Raw genomic sequence first — 15916 nt, 5'->3', positions numbered from 1 at the left:
ATCGAAAAAATAACAATTATGAGTAGGCGTAAAATTATAGTTTGTTTGTAAGAAACTTTAATAGACATCATTATAGTTGTATACCATTATTTGACTTCATATTCTTAATTGTAAATTATTACAAGGAAACTATCTGACTCGGTATCTTAACTGCAAATAATTGTCTGAAACATTGATATGATCACACTCCAAATTCGATCTAAACATAGTTGACTTACTGCAAGAGGTCAACTACTATTCTAAATATAGTAAGATGGTGAATTAGGGGTGGGCATAAAAACCGTCAAACTGGAAAACCGAATCAAATTGTGACAAAAAAAACCGTAAAAAATCGCGTTGATAAAAAAAGTCAAAACCGGAACAAAAACTGAATCGAACCGTTTCAAACGGTTCCGGTTATGGTTTGATATTAAGAACTAGAGGAACTGGACCGAACCGTTTTTAATATAAATTATTATTATATTATTATTTTTACATAAATAAGACATTTTTCCAAGAAGACCATGTGCATAAGCCCAATATTTTTCTTCACTTCTCTCCCCCTCTTTTGTTATTTTATCACTTTTCTCCTCTTGCATTATTTTTCTCCATTATTTTCCAATATATTATGCATTATGTACATTTTAGTTTTAATTTAAGATCTACACTTTGGTCTTGATATGAGCTTTTTTTATCTTTTGATTTATATTTATATGCACACTTTCTATCTTCCGATCACAAATCTTATAGATCTAGTAGTGGAAATTCAAATTTACTTGAATTTGTGGTTCAAATATGTGTTTGGTATTAGAAGTAGAAAATTAGAAAAAAACATATATTTAATTTTGGTTAGAACTGTAAACCGGCATAAATTGAACTGTACAATTTTAGTAATAAATTTAAGCAGAACTGCACCAAACCAAACCGTTGAAATTTTTCCGTTCCAGTTCCATTTTAAGGATGAAATCGAATCGAACCAAACCATGCCCACGTGAACTATTGTTCATTAGGAGCGCTTGAGTTGTGTCCATTGAGGTCAACTTTGGTAAGGCAATATTTACGATAGCTCTAGTTATACTCCTACAGGATTATTAAATGGCATGCAAAATCTTATGATAATTGATAAATGGTTGAGGGATAAAAATGAGACGGGCCATAAATGATGAAAAGGATTTTCGTGCACAACAATCTTAAACCACCCGGCAGCTAGCTGCACTGATGGAGAGAAATCACCGCTCGAGATTCTTGTCGGATTCTCTAAGGATTTGGGAGATTTTTAATTCATATTTGTTTATTGTACATCGTATGGTCAGAAATTATTAGAATTTTTTTTAATTTAAAATTGAATATTAACAATACATAACGAAAATTAATTACACGATACACGATGAATGAATATAATTAGATAATTTCCAAGATCATAAAGAAGATCCGGCAAAGATCTTTTCTCAGAAATCACCAAAAATATACTATCTGGTATTTACCAAATCCGGGCCCCCATATAGCGCAAGGACCGAAGTCAAATAGTCAAACTTAATCAACGATGCAGGTTGCGTGCATGGATAAGCTTCCGATGGGGTTGAATGCACTGGAAACAACCAGAGAAGTTGGTCACCGGCAGTATCTACCAGCGGATGTACGCCAAGATTTTGTTTCAGTCAACAGTTTCATAGGCACTGGAGCAACGGCCAAGGATCTGCTGTTTCTAAAACAGTGTCTCCTTCTGTGTTTCCTATCTATTTATTTGCCATGTGCCATGCACTTTGAAGGAGATAAACTTCTGTTAAGTTATTATTATGCGTTTAGATGGAACAAAAATATCACCAAAATACATGAGGAGTATAAGATAGCCAAGCAACAGGCGCCGTCAGCTACCCACCTCAACCACCCCACCTCCCCGGCGACAACACCCTCGGCCTTGATTTGTGTTTCTCCTTCTAATGCCGACTCCGGTTCAATTGGATTTCAGCCGACAACTCCGATTCCATTCAAGTCCAATCTTCAAAGATATGTTTTTTCATGGTACACGCATTAATGAGAATTATTGCAACTTTTGGGATGGTTGGGGTGTTCGGATGAAAGTTTACTGGATGTTTTATAATTATTTTTCCTTGCAGAATAATATAACCTAACAGAAGTTAACCACCGTTAAAACGGAAGACGCGTGTGAGATATATAGAGAAGAGACATGAAAGGAGACTGCATGTCAAACCTCCTCTCGGACTTTGCACAAAGACAAGAGAGGGAAGTGAGGTTTCTCGTTTCTCCTCTCTCTCTCTCCCGTCAGTCCTCAGTCCTCAGAGAGATATTATACAGAGAGCTAGCTAGATACGTACAGATGGATGTCAGTCTTCGAACAACTCAAACATTACACGGAGGGGAGAGAGAAAGAGAGAGAGTAGTGAGAGCGCAATTAATTAATTAATTAGCTTAAGAGGAGGCTTCGAAATGACAGAAAAAATCAATTCGGCACAAGCGTTACATACATCTCACGCGTCCCAATTTCTTTCTTAAGCTTTGGTCAGAGTATTTAATGTATAGCTTAATTACGCGTTAAGCTTATCCCGGAAATCATCGCTTTCTTTGGTCTTTATACACTCTTTACTCTTTTACTTATAACTGTTATATATCTCATTAGTAGTGTTTTCTTTACTCTCACCCTTGTTGGTGGCTTTCCGGCGAGGGTGTGGCGGAGAAGAAGAGAGGGGGAGGAGATGTCGCCGGTAGTGAGGAGAGAGCAGGTTCTGCAGGGTGTGCATTATCCAGCACCACTTGCCACTCACGAGGAGGTTGTGAAGGACGCTGTTGTTTTTTGGGATACTCTCCGGCGCTTCCATTTCAAGATCAACACCACCAAGTTTATGTAACCCTACTCTTCTTCTCCTTCTCCTCTTATTTTTCTTTATTTTTTATGATCCCAAAATTTAATTTATTCTTGAGGATTTGGGTACGACCAGAAAACTCATGGGAACTTTAAAGGTCAGGAATTTTAATATCTATTTTTTCTTCAAGGGTTCCTGTGATTGGAGGGAAGGAGCTAGATTTGCACATGTTATATGTAGAGGTAACAAGGAGGGGTGGCTTTGACAAGGTTTGGCTATCAATTTATCTATATTTCTTCATTTAACTAAATTAAATAATTATTAACATTTTCATTTTTTAATTAAAGGATAAAAGAAAGATTAGAACATCATATGTATTAAATTATATATGCAGGTAGTTGCAGAGAAGAAATGGAGGGAAGTGGGAGGTGTTTTCATGTTCTCCCCAACAACAACAAGCGCTTCATTTGTGTTGAGGAAACACTACTCAACCCTTCTTTACCATTACGAACAGGTTCACTTTTTTAGGACACAGGGTCCTTTATCTACTCCCACGCCCACACCCTCACCCTCACCCTCAGGTATTCATTTAATTCTTACTGCTCCAATTTCTTACCATCTTTTTTTTTTTTTTTTTTTTTTTTTTTTAAGTGAGTTTTAACGAAAATCCAAGGAACTGTTCATTTTAACAAAAAATTATTTTTTTACATTAAAAAGTTAATTCTGGTATTATTCATTTTATTTTTTTCTTATCTTTAAAACTTTTAAATTTTCAAGCTTTTTCATTAATCGGAGGTTCAAGTAAATAATAGTTTAGTTTCCGTGTCTCTTTGTTTCTGCATTTTCCATTAGTAACCATTGTGAGTGCGCAGAGAAACCAGAACCGGCGCCGGTTGAATATTCCCCCACAGGCACAGGCAAAGGTGCCAAAGGGACCAAACCCATAAATGATTGTCCGGTTTCGGTCACTGACGAAGGTATATATTATAGGGCTCATTTTTCTCGATACACAGATCATATTGGATAAGGTGATTTCAATCACACAACCACTCACCACAAATGTTTGATATGGTTTTTCTGGCCCCCCCCCTTTTCCCAAAACATTTTTGTATTTTTTTTTTATAATATTGTAGTGTTTTAAAGGAATAGTGATAAGCTTTATCATGTTATGCTGAATTACGACATAAACATAGTTTAGTTCTTTACTTATAAAGAGTCATTTCTTTTTCAATGTTGATGTGACATTATTAAATGTACAAACGTCGTAATTGGACTCTTTATTGTCATCTAAAAAATCATTCAACTTAGAGATTGTTTAACCATCTGTATGATAAACAAATTGGCAATTTATCAAGAGTATGCTACCATAATTATCAATTTGTTCACATATATGGATGATTAAAAAATTTAGAAATTGAATGAAGTCTTTTAGAGACAATCTTATAATAAAAATCTCCAAATTTGGGTAATAAACGCCCACTTTACTTCTCATGCATTTTTTATTTTTTGATTGTCGGATCAAATAAATTGAAGAAGATCAATGACAAAAAATAAACAAAAGGTTTTTGAAAGATAAAAATAGATGTGTGAATAGGCCGAATAACACTTTCTTTAACTTCTAACTTTTATGACATAGATATATACCTAAACTTCCAACTTTTATGACATAGATATATATCGTATGTCACAGCGTGCAATGATGGGTCCATGTCACCCCCACACACGACAGATATGGGACCATTTTAATCCCTTATTTCTGACGAATGATCATGTTTCCTCGTATCATCCACGAATGAGGTTTTTGTTTGGAGCATGTAATGTAACTAAGATCTAGATCAGTGATCTATCAAATTTCAACTTAATCAAGGTTAATTAGAATAAAAACATCATGACGATGGTTTTTTTTTTATTTTTTTCAGGTACTGGAACAATTGATGGGAAATTCGATTGCGGCTATCTTGTAACGGTGAAGTTGGGTTCGGAGATTCTCAGCGGAGTACTCTACCACCCCAACCAGCAGACTCTAGCCGGTCCTAATCCAACTCCATCCCCCGAACCTGTCAATGCCATTGTACCCTACACGCCCGCAACATCTGGTCGTGTTGCGGGTTTGAGGAGGAGGAGATCAAGGAGGAGGACAGACCCCAACTACCCAAAACCCAACCGGAGCGGCTACAATTTCTTCTTTGCAGAAACGCATTTCAAGCTCAAGTCCCATTACCCAAACAGAGAGAGGGAGTTTACCAAGATGATTGGCGAGTCTTGGAACAAACTCCCTGCAGAAGAGAGGCTGGTAACCACAAATAGATAACATATATACTTCTTAGCAGGGATCTCGTTGTATTATAGAAAGAAAGGGACGATAGGGCCCATAGGAACCATGTATTCACCATAAGGATCCTAGACGGTAAATACATGGTTCCTCTGGGCCCTATCGTCCATAGGCCACCGGCCTATCCTTAACTATCCCCTTTTTTACTACAGTAAAACAGGATCCCCACTTAGCTGCTCCTACGTATATATAGTTGCTTAATTACCTTTCATATTTATATTTATCACATTCTTTTGTCAAATTTTTTTATTATTAGGTTTACCAGAATATTGGGTTGCAAGACAAAGCAAGATACAAGAGAGAGTTGAAAGAGTACAAGGAAAGTTTGCAGCTCAAGATTCAGACAGGCCATGGAAACTAAGTCGATTCCAGCTCGAGTGAGCTTTTCGGATGTGCGTAGAGAGATTTATGTAGTAGTTTATGGTTTTCAAACAGAGTTTATGCAACCATTTTGCTCTGAGACATGATCAAAATCACAATCTTCAGTTTCAAACTTTCAATGCAAGATGCACTTAGGAACTCCTTCCCCGCTTCGATCTTTTTATTGTATTTTATTAGTCAGGGTGGGTTTTTAGTTTTTGGTAAAATGAGGCTGCATAAATATCTCATCTTATTGCAAAACAGAATGTTGTATATTTACAGCAATGAAGAACCATAAGCTGCGCATCATTGTGGTGCAAGAAAGATTAAGCAAAGGAAAAAGCAGATAAACCGTGCAAATACTATGAAGCATCAAGAAAGCCTGCTGAGGCCGTGAAAGAAGCGGTGTCTCCTCCTCTTCGAATGCTTACGAGAATCCTTGAGCGCAATATAAGGAACAAAATGCACCTGAGGACATGGATAGCAGTAAATAAGTTGACAGAAGTGACGGAAAAGACCAACGGTGCAACTCGGGGTGAAATTGGAAGACGGCCAGACCAATTTGTATCTGTTAGTTTAACTACCGTTGCTATATACACAAGTAAGCCTAAAGTAAGTAACAATTCGAACGAATAACATTCCAAATAGTAGAGGAAACCTGAGAATGATTGTGTATGCCAAAATGCTGAACTGGAGCATTGTCATCAAGCAACTTCTCATTGTGGTATGAGAGGCAAAAATTCCTCCAAACGTGATTCCTGATTGCATACGCATTGAATCAAAATCGAAATGTAATTAATTGTATCCATCTTTTTGGTTGACAATGGGGGTAAAGCCCGAACGGAAAAAAAACTACATTAAAATGTCACGAGGCCAAGTGACCCGCTGACGATGACAAGACAACCATATTCATTTTCAAACACAAACAGAATAATATCAATTTTGAACTTACCATGAAATGTGGCGGTGACCCATCTTAGATTGCTCCATCTCATTGATTTTCTTCCTGATTGCAAGCTTAAGGTCCTTCACCGTAGCAGAATTCATCACTGCCACATCTTCAGTCAACCAAAATCAAATGCATCGGTTTTTTCTTCAGTATACATTGACAATATATGGAAAAAAAAACTGAAAAAATTGGCAGATGAAGTGTTCGAGAAAATGCCGAGGTGAATAGTACCGACCGAAGGAAGTGCCGTCGAGCTTGAGGACGGAGATGCGCATGGCGCTGCCCAATTCGAGGCTGATGAGAGTGTCGACATCGGATAAGGTTGGTTTTTTGGGAACGTCGGAAAGTATAGGATCATTGACAAGGGCAGCAAGCGTCGACTGCAACCTGGCTTTCTTTATGTTGCTTTCCTTGTATCCTTCCACGCTTATCTCCCCCTTCCCCTTCGCATCCGACTCCATCGGCGATTGAGCTCACTGCTCTTGGTCTTATTTAGGCCTCTCGCTGAACGAGACAAGCCACAGCCAATGGCTTTTCGCGGGATGTTTCTTTAAGACCCCAACCAATTTTACTAGGTGTATTGGGTGTTTCAATTAAGTCCACTTGCACCACAATATTTGCCCCAATTAGGAATAAATTAAGTAGTAGATCTAGGGAAGTCCGAAGTTCACACGTTCATTGCGCCAGTGATATTATTGTCCACATATTAAAGTTGGGAAAACATTTGTATATCAAAAAGTTAAAAACCTCGCATAAACTTAAAAGAGTTAATTACTCTCTTTATGCCAATTGGTATTCGGAATCTCAAATTACTTTAATGAATTAGACTTGAGTAGTCCATGTATAAAGCCCAACATCAACACATGCTTTACGTCACCTAGTTAAACCTGTGCACCTGGTTTGAATTTTCGTCTTCGTCTATCAGAGTAATTTAGAAACATTGATTTGTTAAATAAATAATGAACCAAGAAATCATCACATATTTAGCAAACTCTTTACCAAAACAGTCTCCAAACTCAACAAACCCTAACAACAAGGTTTCTGGTTGAAGAACATCAACAACTAATTTATTCAAGTCTGCAATCAAGTGAGCTAACTGCAGGACTGATCAACTTTAAGTAGGCTTTTGCATCTCAACCACCTTCTGCCACGATTCCCGGCTCGATATCTCAGACCACCACCTTCCCACATTCTCTCTCGAAGTAATCAGCTCTCCCCTGTCCGTGGCATTCACCAGGTACTGCGTGTTGGGCAAGTGCGACAGATCAGCCAGCGAGAATTCATCCCCCGCCAAGAACCGGCTCTCCCCCAGCCTCTTTTCGTACACATCCAGCACCTTGGCAAACTTCTCTTCATTCTGCCTTATCGCTCCCTCGTCTTGCTTCAGCTTCATTCTCGGCGCGAACGCAAGCTGAAACACCAGCGTTGAGCTCGGAGGGCTGAAGCTCTGCCCTTCGGCCTCCAGCCACTGATCTATTGAGGCTTTTGCCAATGGATTCATACCGTACAAACCCTTGTTTCCCTTATCTACATACTTGTTACATATGTACCGGCATATGGCTCTGGATTCTGAGTGAAAAAATCATAAATTAAGATGCATTCCCCAATTAAATTATCCATAATTAGGAATTCGCTGCCGAATTAGTAAAATAAAAACAATGAAATTAGGATCTATACCGAAGAGGGAGATGTCTTCGTCTTCAAAAGCTGGTACTTGTCCGAATGGCTTAAAAGAACACCATATCATGAATGTGAGTATGTGAGTGAGAGAAAATATACATACATACATACATACATACATATATATATATATATATATATATATATGCTATATTATATTGGAAACGATACCTGAATCTTGAGGTAGTCGGGCTTCTTGTGCTCGCCTTTGGCCATGTTGACGGAAATGAGCTGATAGTCTACCCCTTTCTCATGGAGACAGGCCAACACTCTTGACACCGCCGTTGATAACGGTGGTCCGTACACCTTCACCGGAGTCGCCATTCGATTTGGACTCAGATTTTGAGATTGGATGGGTTTCCAATTGTCTTCTTGTACTGTTTTACACCATACAAAAGGTCGACGAAGTGCTCTGACACTTTATCCCTTACTTGAAAATGGTGGGTTCGTTGGGCCCACCACCTAACTTAACCGTAAAAGATGCCACTAAAGCTTACAAGAGAAATTTTACACTCTTCATGTACTCTCTGTCATCTCACAGTTTAACGTAAATTATCGTGTCAACATTATAAATCATTGTGCCGAAAATATAACATGACAAAGAGTCCACGGAGAGTCCCACTTTTTAGAGAGTTTTCATAGCATTTCTCAACTTATAAACACAAAGCTCACTGTTTTTTTAATTTTTTTTAAAATATTATTTTGGCAGCGTAAAGGTTTAAAGGCCCAAATTTGTTTTGAGCTTAAAGAAGGTAAGGAAATGAGAATAGATGAATCGGGTTAATATAACTGGTCTCGGCCCAGTAACCCAAATCACCCCTAGCATTAACAAGAGTTTTGCTCTCCTAAGCATGAAATTAAACTAAATAACTCTCTTCATGAAATATGATGAGCTGGAGAGAATCATGCACATTAACAATTTCACCCAACACCAACAGGACGAGAAACGAAGCCTTGGGAAACTGATCTTCCATATATCTTTCAAATCAGACATTGAATACAATCAAGGCAATGGAAGAAGAATTGAGCAACCAAATCCGAAATTAGAATTGACAAATCCATCTTTAACATCAGATATCTCATGATTTAGAAACCTCTTCACTATTCTATTTCTCACCTAATATTTTCCTCGTGAAACATAAAAAACCCGTCGCTAAACTGATTGGAAAACGAATACAATAAAACACATTAAGGTTTCACTGATTATGCAAAGTTAATGTAAAAGCAGCATCACCTGCAGGAAGATTCTTCCTGAAATCAGACGGAACAAGGACTTTGCCAAGTTGATATGTCAGTGATAAGATCCCGTAGTTGATCTATTAGAAATTTGATATACACATTCTTGTTCGCAAGCTCCTACAAAATAAAACAACGTCGATTGAAACTATTACAGAAACATTGGAGCAACAACTAAAGCGCTCGTCAAAGATTAAAATTCCATATAATTAAAGACATGAACTCTCCAAACAAAGTTCAACCCCTCTAGACATGGTACCTGAGAAATCAACCTTACCTTTCTCAAATTGGAAGCTCGCTCATCTAACTTCTCAAGTTCAGCTTCATCTGCCGGTGATTCTGAACCGACTGCAGTTGAACTAGTTTTGGATGTTGCCTATTTTAAAATGAACTTATGTATGTTAGCTAACTAATATGGTTCACAAACTGTGATATCTCAATCCGAAATAAAATCATTCCGATTAGATACATACACACACATAAACTCGAGACAAAGAACTATTCACAATGACAATACACCTAAAGTATTGACTCTTATAACATTCCAAGTTTTTCATTGAAGCATTTGCTGCATTTCACGAAGTTTGAGATTTCGAGTAAACGGAGCAAACATTTCGTTCAATTCAGCAGTTAAAGCTTGTCACTTTCATACACAAAATCAACGGAAATCTCAACTCATCCAGTTCAACAGTGGTTCAGTCAATCAAGTAATTTCAATTATTTCCCGATTTTATAAATAAACACTGCACTGGATCCTCCACCACACAAATAACCACTTGAAGAAATCATACTTCACAAGATCATTGGCATTGGTTAAATATGAATGCATAAATGTGATTATGTAGGCAATTTCACTATTTAATTTGACAACTGTGGATCGAAAATTGACCAAATTAAAGAAAAGGGTGTCAGAAATCACCTTCCGAGATTTGGGAATTGCGGCGAGAACGGCACGAAGCAAGCCCACAGAGTTCTTATACCGAAATCGAGCCTCCTCAAGAGCTCCACCGGTGCCAGGACCACCAGCGCCAACCAAGTCTCCATGGTAATGGGAAGAAGTGTTTTCAGAAGAAGACGAATCGCCGTTATTGACGCCATTAGAGTGGGAAGAAGGGCCATTTGCAGCGTTAGAGGAGGCGGTGCCGGTGGAGGACCACAAGGTGGGGTTGCAGAGCTCGTCGTTCATGGAGGAGAGGATCCGGAAAGCTGCCTCGATGGTTTCTTCGAGATGCTTCTGGCCTTCCATTGCTAGTTCTTGCGTCGTCTGAGGGCTTGCTATAAATTCATTGGCATCCTTCTCTTCCATTCTTTTGGAAGCTGCGCGACGCAGAGTGAGAACGGAGAATGGAGAAAGTGTTTTGACAATGGAGAGTGCCAAAAGCCCAATAAAACAGCAGTTTCTTAGGCGTTGTAGATCTTATGTTACTGGGCCTTTGTATGTTTTTCGAACAATACTTGGCTATTTAAATGATGAAGAAGAATGCCTACTCAAAATTGTTTGTTACTAATGTATAGAATTTCGTGTTTATAATTAGAGCCGTTCATATTATAAATAATCTTATAAAGATTCTCTCTGCAAAAAATGAATTAAAACTAAGGTTGTTTAGTCAATCTATTCTTACAAATACATAGATGGCTTGTAATGCTTTTACAGTGTAATTGATAATATGAACGGTTTTGATCATAAGTACAAAGCTCTGTGATTCAAATACTAAGATTTTCAAGTAGATGTTTCTACTTATATTTGAGTAGCCAAGTAATGTTTTTTTTTTTATTTTCTTTCAAATGTTGTTCAGGGATGAGACCCGAACTTGACATATAACTTCGGTCAACTCAACCTAAATCCTAAAAAAAATTCAGCCGTAAATTACCGCATTCTGTCATATTATTTAGTGCATGAACTCAGCTAAAGCAATGGTTTCTAAACTTTAGCTCGATTGGAGCTTTGGTACTTGAACTTTAACTCAATTGGAGCCTTGGTTCTTGAACTTTAGCTCAATTGGAGCCTTGGTTCTTGAACTTTAGCTCAATTGGAGCTTTTGGTGAATACCATTGGAACTTCCATCCAAAGAGTTTAAAGGGACAAAAAGTGAATGAAAGTTTTAACGAAATTAGCCAAAAGAACCATTGTTACACATTGTAACACGCTAAGGAACCACCATACCCACGAATTTTTAATTTAGGGACCAAAACTCCAATTGGACCAAAGTTCGAGACCATAGCTCCAATTTTTTTTTAATAAGAATAGAAACAAAATAGTTTAGTACAAAACGTAACATCTGGATTGAGTAGAACTACCATGATTGAAACATCATGCATAACGTACATATGTGTCTGAAACTACAAGCATCTTCTGTTATTTCTCATCAATCATTCATTCCGAAGAACCCTCATCCGTCATTCCGGTACTGCAGGTCTTAGTTTAAAAGTGGCAACAGCGTACTTGGAAGTTTATTAACTTGCTGGCTTCGGGGCACTGGTTGTCCAATTTGAAGGAAGTCTGTTGGAGGTTAAACTTGGCATGGCTCGGACGTTGATGTCAATAGGCAGTAACCGGTAATCAATATCGAGCTCTCTAAACACTTTGATCATCTCTTCGACCAAAAGGCTTCTCCTCCTCCATCTCTCCTCTATGTCCTGATAGTTCATCTTGTGTGTCGGCCATACCGATATCATCAGTTTGTTCAAATCCAGCACATCCCTTGTGACCAGCAACGGATCATCATGCCAGTGATCCTTCCTGCTTTTCATATACCTGCACAACATGTTAAGTAGCCAGAGCCCAGATTAAGACTGATTCAATTTGGATAGACATGATCCAACAAAAACACACGTATTTTATGCAGTCGATTATCATATGATGGCTGTACTTCCTTCATAGCAAAGGCCGAAAGGCCTTTACACATTGCACCAAACATTCCATAACATGAATGGATGTGTTGTTTCGAAAATATTAGAGAAAAAAAACAGGAAAAGTAAAATATTCGTTCGAATGCATACTTCTGTAGTCTTTCTTTCATAGTGGCCACCTTATCCATAGGAGTTGCGATATGAACACAGAAATCAATAAATTCAACCGTGTCAGGACTACGATGATAATTAGCAATTCCCTTGGTCGCAAGAACACTGTTAGGGTATATGATCTTCTGGTTATCATACTTCAGAAAGACTGTAGTTAATATATTCATCTCGTCAACTACCATCTGAAACGCAGAGAACATCAAGCAGTTAGGTAAATCTGTATAAACATAAATCCTAGGGTAATACACACAACACAGTAAGCATAATTTCTGACTCAAATTTTCACCTGGACTCCATCCACTTCACAGCGATCACCCACATCAAACGGATGCCTTACAAACAGAAAGATGATTGCTTCAAAAACCGTCTTACATGTGTTCCCAAAGACGAATGCAACCAAAAGAAGCTGGGAGCTTATTAAGAGAAGGTAGTGGCTGACATGAACCCCAAGAATAATAAGCCAGATTATCACAATGACAATAGCTACAAGGACATTTATAATTTTATGGAGTTCGTCCACAGCTGTTTTTGTATCATTCAAAGACAATGCTAGTGCTCTTCTTTCTTTAAATGCACTGACCTACAAGAAATGAGAAAAACACATCCATCCTTCAATTAATGGTTCGTCGATGGCAGAAAGCACATCTTACCTCTTGCTTCTCCAAGATTTGGATATGCATAGACTTTACTAGCTGATTAACAGCAAAAACAAACAAGAACCAACGGTAGAAGTGTTAAAAAGGCATTATTACCACCCAATTTTTAAGAGCGGTCTTCCCGATTTTGTCATGTTCACTTGCTGCACCAAAGAGTTGAAGCGTCTTCAAAGCTTCATCTTTATCCATAAACCGCATCAAATCCTCCAGGTAAATGTGTCTGTCACAACAAAATGCATTAGCAGAACACGTTCTAGGTAAGTCCAATAAAGTACTTCCCTAAATGTTTTTAACGGAAGGATAGAGCTTAACATCTGAGCATGTACTTGCACAGAGCTAACACTAAAATACAGAATAAAGCACTCATCAAACCATTCAGTAATTAAACATAGTGTAACTTACATGTAGAGGAAGATCAAACAATATCAATATCGAATGATGAAAAGAATTGAATAAACTTACGGGGACCCTGGCTTGGCTACTCTCATGAATATCTTCCTGGCTGCCTCTTTTGCTTGACATTCAGTTGTAATCTTCAAAGAAGACTCATCTCCCACATTGGAGTTCAGTATATGCTCATCTAGAGTGGTTAAGGACCCGTGCCGGATGATGTTTACCATCCTCCTCATATTCCAGGCCGACACATTCTTCTGATTTAGCTTCTGCAAGTGATCTACCGGGATCTCCTCATCTTGGCTCTCAGACATTGGCCTAGAAACCGCGGGACTCTTCCCTACTCTGGGGCTATTATGGCTTCCACTCCCGACAACTCTCCCACTCCTTGTCCTCGGAAAAAGAGTTGCCCTGAGATCACGAGGCATAGCTACCCCGGCCTTCTGAAACTCCCTAATCTCAGCTGCCGCGGCCTTTTCCTCTTCCCGTGTGTGTTGCCTTTCAAACATAGGGGGACCAGATAGCGTCTCAAACACATACTGAGTGAACAAAGCTTCCTGGATCCGGTCGAAGAAGGCGTTGACATGGAAATACAAGGCAAGAACCTTAACAAGTATTGTCTTCAGGAGCCAAATCAATGTCCCAACCAGAAAACATACCAAAATCTTGGTCACATAAGGCAAAATCCTATGCTTGGCCTTCTGCTCCATCTTCTTATCAAAAATCAAGCGCCATACCAACAAAACCAATCCCAACCACAGACAATTCTGAACAGATCTCCTTAAACCGTATACGAAATACAAAACCCGTTTTCGCAACAAGAAATTTCGCTCTACAAAGAACACAATCACCCGAATTCCCCAACCCGAAACCAAACGACCACAAATCAATGCCAGAACCAGAATTTCCCACTTCCACAGCGGAAGATTCCACAAAGTTTTCTTCTTTATTACTGGAATCCATAGATTGCAAACTAAAGCAGCTATAACAATAACAAGACTCACCCACTGAACCAATGTGAGGGCATCGAACTTGATCTTCTTATACTCATCTGGAATGTCTTCGAGGTCGTCGTCATCGAAAGCCGAAGCGTCGTCATCTCTCCGCGGAGTTCGTCCGGAGCCCACAGCTCTGTCCGATTTCAGACACGCTTCCTCAGGTGGTGGGTCGAGCAGCCTGGACTTGGTCTTGCTCACCGGCGGTTTCCAGGAGCGTCGGGGGGAGGCGTTGGGGCTGCATCGGACAATCTCGGGAGCTCCGGCCGGGCTGGAGGAAGTTCCCGGCAGATCTTTGCTTCTCCGTCGGACTGATTCAGTAGGGTTCTCTGGGGAGCCGTGAATTATTGGCGACCTTGGAGCTGCTTCTCCGTCGATATTTGGTGCAGTCTCTGTTTCTTTGCTGGAAGAAGCATCACCGCCGTCGACCTTGAGTAGAACTTGTCCTTCCCTCGTTGCCATTTGATAATCCTCTTCTTCTTGATACGATTGCTGCTGCTGCTGCTCTGGTACTTGTAGCTCAAGAGTTTCTTCATCACCTTCCAATTAAGGACTGCAGTGCAATAAAAGTTTGGAATGTTTGCCTCTAATCACCGGACACGTGTCCAATAATTAAAATTAAAATTAAAATTGAAATTAAATTATAATTATAATTGGACACCTGCTAAGACCACAAAAGACAAAAATAGGGTTACTTTTATACTTTCCCCACCATTTTCTGAGTCCCTTCTTTGAGAAAAATCGACAACAGGCTGGCAATGTGAGACCGCCATCACAGCATTTTCCCACGGTTTCCGAATCTTTTCTTTCCTTTGACGAAAAGGACTGTTCATTTGTTACGATTTTAATTAGAAAATCACACTTTTCAATTTTACCGCCTTGTATTAATAAACAAATAGAATTGGGAAACAAAATGCTACCAGTGTACGGGAGATATTTTTTAGTGTGTTAAGAACACGGTTCACGTATTAAGTGTGATAATATAAGTGGTGGAAATTTTTTTATTTCAAGTATCCAACTACTAGGGATGACAACGGATCGGTTTGGGGACGGAAAAACTATATTCATCCCATAACCACGAAAATTAACCATATTCGTAACTGCAAATTAACCATCGGGTATTATCCATAACCATACCCATCGGATAACGGATTTCTCATCGGGTAACGATTATATCCATCTTTGTTAATACAAAAAATATATTCTCTAATTAACGTATGATAATTTAGTAAATATTAATTTCGTCATTAAATATTTAATGTATAAAATGATTTAATTAATAGATCTTGTGGAACATAAAAATTAAAGCTAAACATTGATAATGTTGGTTGATCTTCGATATCTCGCATAAATACTATTAAATTCTCGTAGATTTTGATTTATATCAAAACTTTTGAACTTTGCCACAAAATGCAACTCACACAATGCAATTTTTGTATTCTCGAGGTAATGGATTCGGTGAATAATGAATATACATATAATTATATTATATA

At 38.6% G+C, this 15916-nt stretch overlaps 5 protein-coding genes across 7 annotated transcripts; 1 reads left to right on the top strand and 4 right to left on the bottom strand.

Annotated features, from left to right (window-relative positions):
* Positions 1-1750: 1750 nt before the first annotated feature.
* On the top strand, positions 1751-5655 carry LOC125479223 (high mobility group B protein 9-like). 2 transcript variants are annotated; one of them, XM_048588319.1, is made up of 7 exons: positions 1751-2001; positions 2097-2842; positions 2992-3070; positions 3196-3382; positions 3674-3778; positions 4721-5094; positions 5390-5655. In XM_048588319.1, exons 2-7 carry the CDS (start codon positions 2694-2696, stop codon positions 5492-5494), a joined length of 999 nt encoding a protein of 332 aa, XP_048444276.1. In that variant the 5' UTR covers positions 1751-2001; positions 2097-2693; the 3' UTR covers positions 5495-5655. The 2 variants fall into 2 exon arrangements, with proteins under 2 accessions (XP_048444276.1, XP_048444275.1); XM_048588318.1 differs by having other exon boundaries at positions 1751-2842.
* Positions 5656-5726: 71 nt separating this feature from the next.
* LOC103929182 (U11/U12 small nuclear ribonucleoprotein 25 kDa protein) lies at positions 5727-7082 on the bottom strand. Of its 2 annotated transcripts, none has more exons than XM_048588321.1 (4): positions 6678-7082; positions 6446-6542; positions 6152-6251; positions 5727-5961 (listed from the first exon to the last, which is right to left on the bottom strand). In XM_048588321.1, exons 1-4 carry the CDS (start codon positions 6901-6903, stop codon positions 5866-5868), a joined length of 519 nt encoding a protein of 172 aa, XP_048444278.1. In that variant the 5' UTR covers positions 6904-7082; the 3' UTR covers positions 5727-5865. The 2 variants fall into 2 exon arrangements, with proteins under 2 accessions (XP_048444278.1, XP_018498089.2); XM_018642573.2 differs by having other exon boundaries at positions 6446-6551; positions 6678-7062.
* Positions 7083-7402: 320 nt separating this feature from the next.
* On the bottom strand, positions 7403-8922 carry LOC108865549 (glutathione S-transferase-like). Its single transcript, XM_048588320.1, has 3 exons — positions 8294-8922; positions 8120-8168; positions 7403-8011 (listed from the first exon to the last, which is right to left on the bottom strand). Exons 1-3 carry the CDS (start codon positions 8444-8446, stop codon positions 7557-7559), a joined length of 657 nt encoding a protein of 218 aa, XP_048444277.1. The 5' UTR covers positions 8447-8922; the 3' UTR covers positions 7403-7556.
* Positions 8923-9076: 154 nt separating this feature from the next.
* Positions 9077-10757, bottom strand: LOC103927293 (mediator of RNA polymerase II transcription subunit 30). The gene is made up of 3 exons (XM_009336200.3): positions 10278-10757; positions 9636-9734; positions 9077-9478 (listed from the first exon to the last, which is right to left on the bottom strand). The coding sequence occupies exons 1-3, from the start codon at positions 10662-10664 to the stop codon at positions 9380-9382; spliced, it is 585 nt and encodes a 194-aa protein (XP_009334475.2). The 5' UTR covers positions 10665-10757; the 3' UTR covers positions 9077-9379.
* Positions 10758-11556: 799 nt separating this feature from the next.
* LOC125479212 (mechanosensitive ion channel protein 8-like) lies at positions 11557-14961 on the bottom strand. The gene is made up of 5 exons (XM_048588303.1): positions 13498-14961; positions 13132-13255; positions 12666-12959; positions 12359-12561; positions 11557-12113 (listed from the first exon to the last, which is right to left on the bottom strand). Exons 1-5 carry the CDS (start codon positions 14883-14885, stop codon positions 11813-11815), a joined length of 2310 nt encoding a protein of 769 aa, XP_048444260.1. The 5' UTR covers positions 14886-14961; the 3' UTR covers positions 11557-11812.
* Positions 14962-15916: the final 955 nt, after the last annotated feature.

The sequence above is a fragment of a genome, unplaced genomic scaffold (genome assembly GCF_019419815.1).
Source record: "Pyrus x bretschneideri cultivar Hongxiangsu unplaced genomic scaffold, Pyrus_bretschneideri_v1 Contig28, whole genome shotgun sequence".
NCBI classification, from domain to species: domain Eukaryota; kingdom Viridiplantae; phylum Streptophyta; class Magnoliopsida; order Rosales; family Rosaceae; genus Pyrus; species Pyrus x bretschneideri.
Note: the sequence above shows the minus strand (reverse complement) of the source record. Positions and strands in the feature narration are given on the sequence as shown.

What these genes read in the sequence shown, in the direction of transcription:
- LOC125479223 (XM_048588319.1), top strand. Translation starts at nt 2,694, where the DNA reads ATGTCGCCGGTAGTGAGGAGAGAGCAGGTTCTGCAGGGTGTGCATTAT. An exon ending in GGAGGGGTGGCTTTGACAAG is followed by an intron (nt 3,071 to 3,195) that starts GTTTGGCTATCA and finishes TTATATATGCAG; the next exon opens with GTAGTTGCAGAGAAGAAATG. An exon ending in TCCCTGCAGAAGAGAGGCTG is followed by an intron (nt 5,095 to 5,389) that starts GTAACCACAAAT and finishes TTTTATTATTAG; the next exon opens with GTTTACCAGAATATTGGGTT.
- LOC103929182 (XM_018642573.2), bottom strand. Translation starts at nt 6,903, where the DNA reads ATGGAGTCGGATGCGAAGGGGAAGGGGGAGATAAGCGTGGAAGGATAC. An exon ending in GCTCGACGGCACTTCCTTCG is followed by an intron (nt 6,552 to 6,677) that starts GTCGGTACTATT and finishes GGTTGACTGAAG; the next exon opens with ATGTGGCAGTGATGAATTCT. An exon ending in GCATACACAATCATTCTCAG is followed by an intron (nt 5,962 to 6,151) that starts GTTTCCTCTACT and finishes CCATGTCCTCAG; the next exon opens with GTGCATTTTGTTCCTTATAT.
- LOC108865549 (XM_048588320.1), bottom strand. Translation starts at nt 8,446, where the DNA reads ATGGCGACTCCGGTGAAGGTGTACGGACCACCGTTATCAACGGCGGTG. An exon ending in CCGACTACCTCAAGATTCAG is followed by an intron (nt 8,169 to 8,293) that starts GTATCGTTTCCA and finishes TGTTCTTTTAAG; the next exon opens with CCATTCGGACAAGTACCAGC. An exon ending in CGAAGACATCTCCCTCTTCG is followed by an intron (nt 8,012 to 8,119) that starts GTATAGATCCTA and finishes TTTTTCACTCAG; the next exon opens with AATCCAGAGCCATATGCCGG.
- LOC103927293 (XM_009336200.3), bottom strand. Translation starts at nt 10,664, where the DNA reads ATGGAAGAGAAGGATGCCAATGAATTTATAGCAAGCCCTCAGACGACG. An exon ending in CAATTCCCAAATCTCGGAAG is followed by an intron (nt 9,735 to 10,277) that starts GTGATTTCTGAC and finishes ATTTTAAAATAG; the next exon opens with GCAACATCCAAAACTAGTTC. An exon ending in GAGCTTCCAATTTGAGAAAG is followed by an intron (nt 9,479 to 9,635) that starts GTAAGGTTGATT and finishes TTTATTTTGTAG; the next exon opens with GAGCTTGCGAACAAGAATGT.
- LOC125479212 (XM_048588303.1), bottom strand. Translation starts at nt 14,885, where the DNA reads ATGGCAACGAGGGAAGGACAAGTTCTACTCAAGGTCGACGGCGGTGAT. An exon ending in GTGAAGTGGATGGAGTCCAG is followed by an intron (nt 12,562 to 12,665) that starts GTGAAAATTTGA and finishes TCTGCGTTTCAG; the next exon opens with ATGGTAGTTGACGAGATGAA. An exon ending in ATGAAAGAAAGACTACAGAA is followed by an intron (nt 12,114 to 12,358) that starts GTATGCATTCGA and finishes CATGTTGTGCAG; the next exon opens with GTATATGAAAAGCAGGAAGG.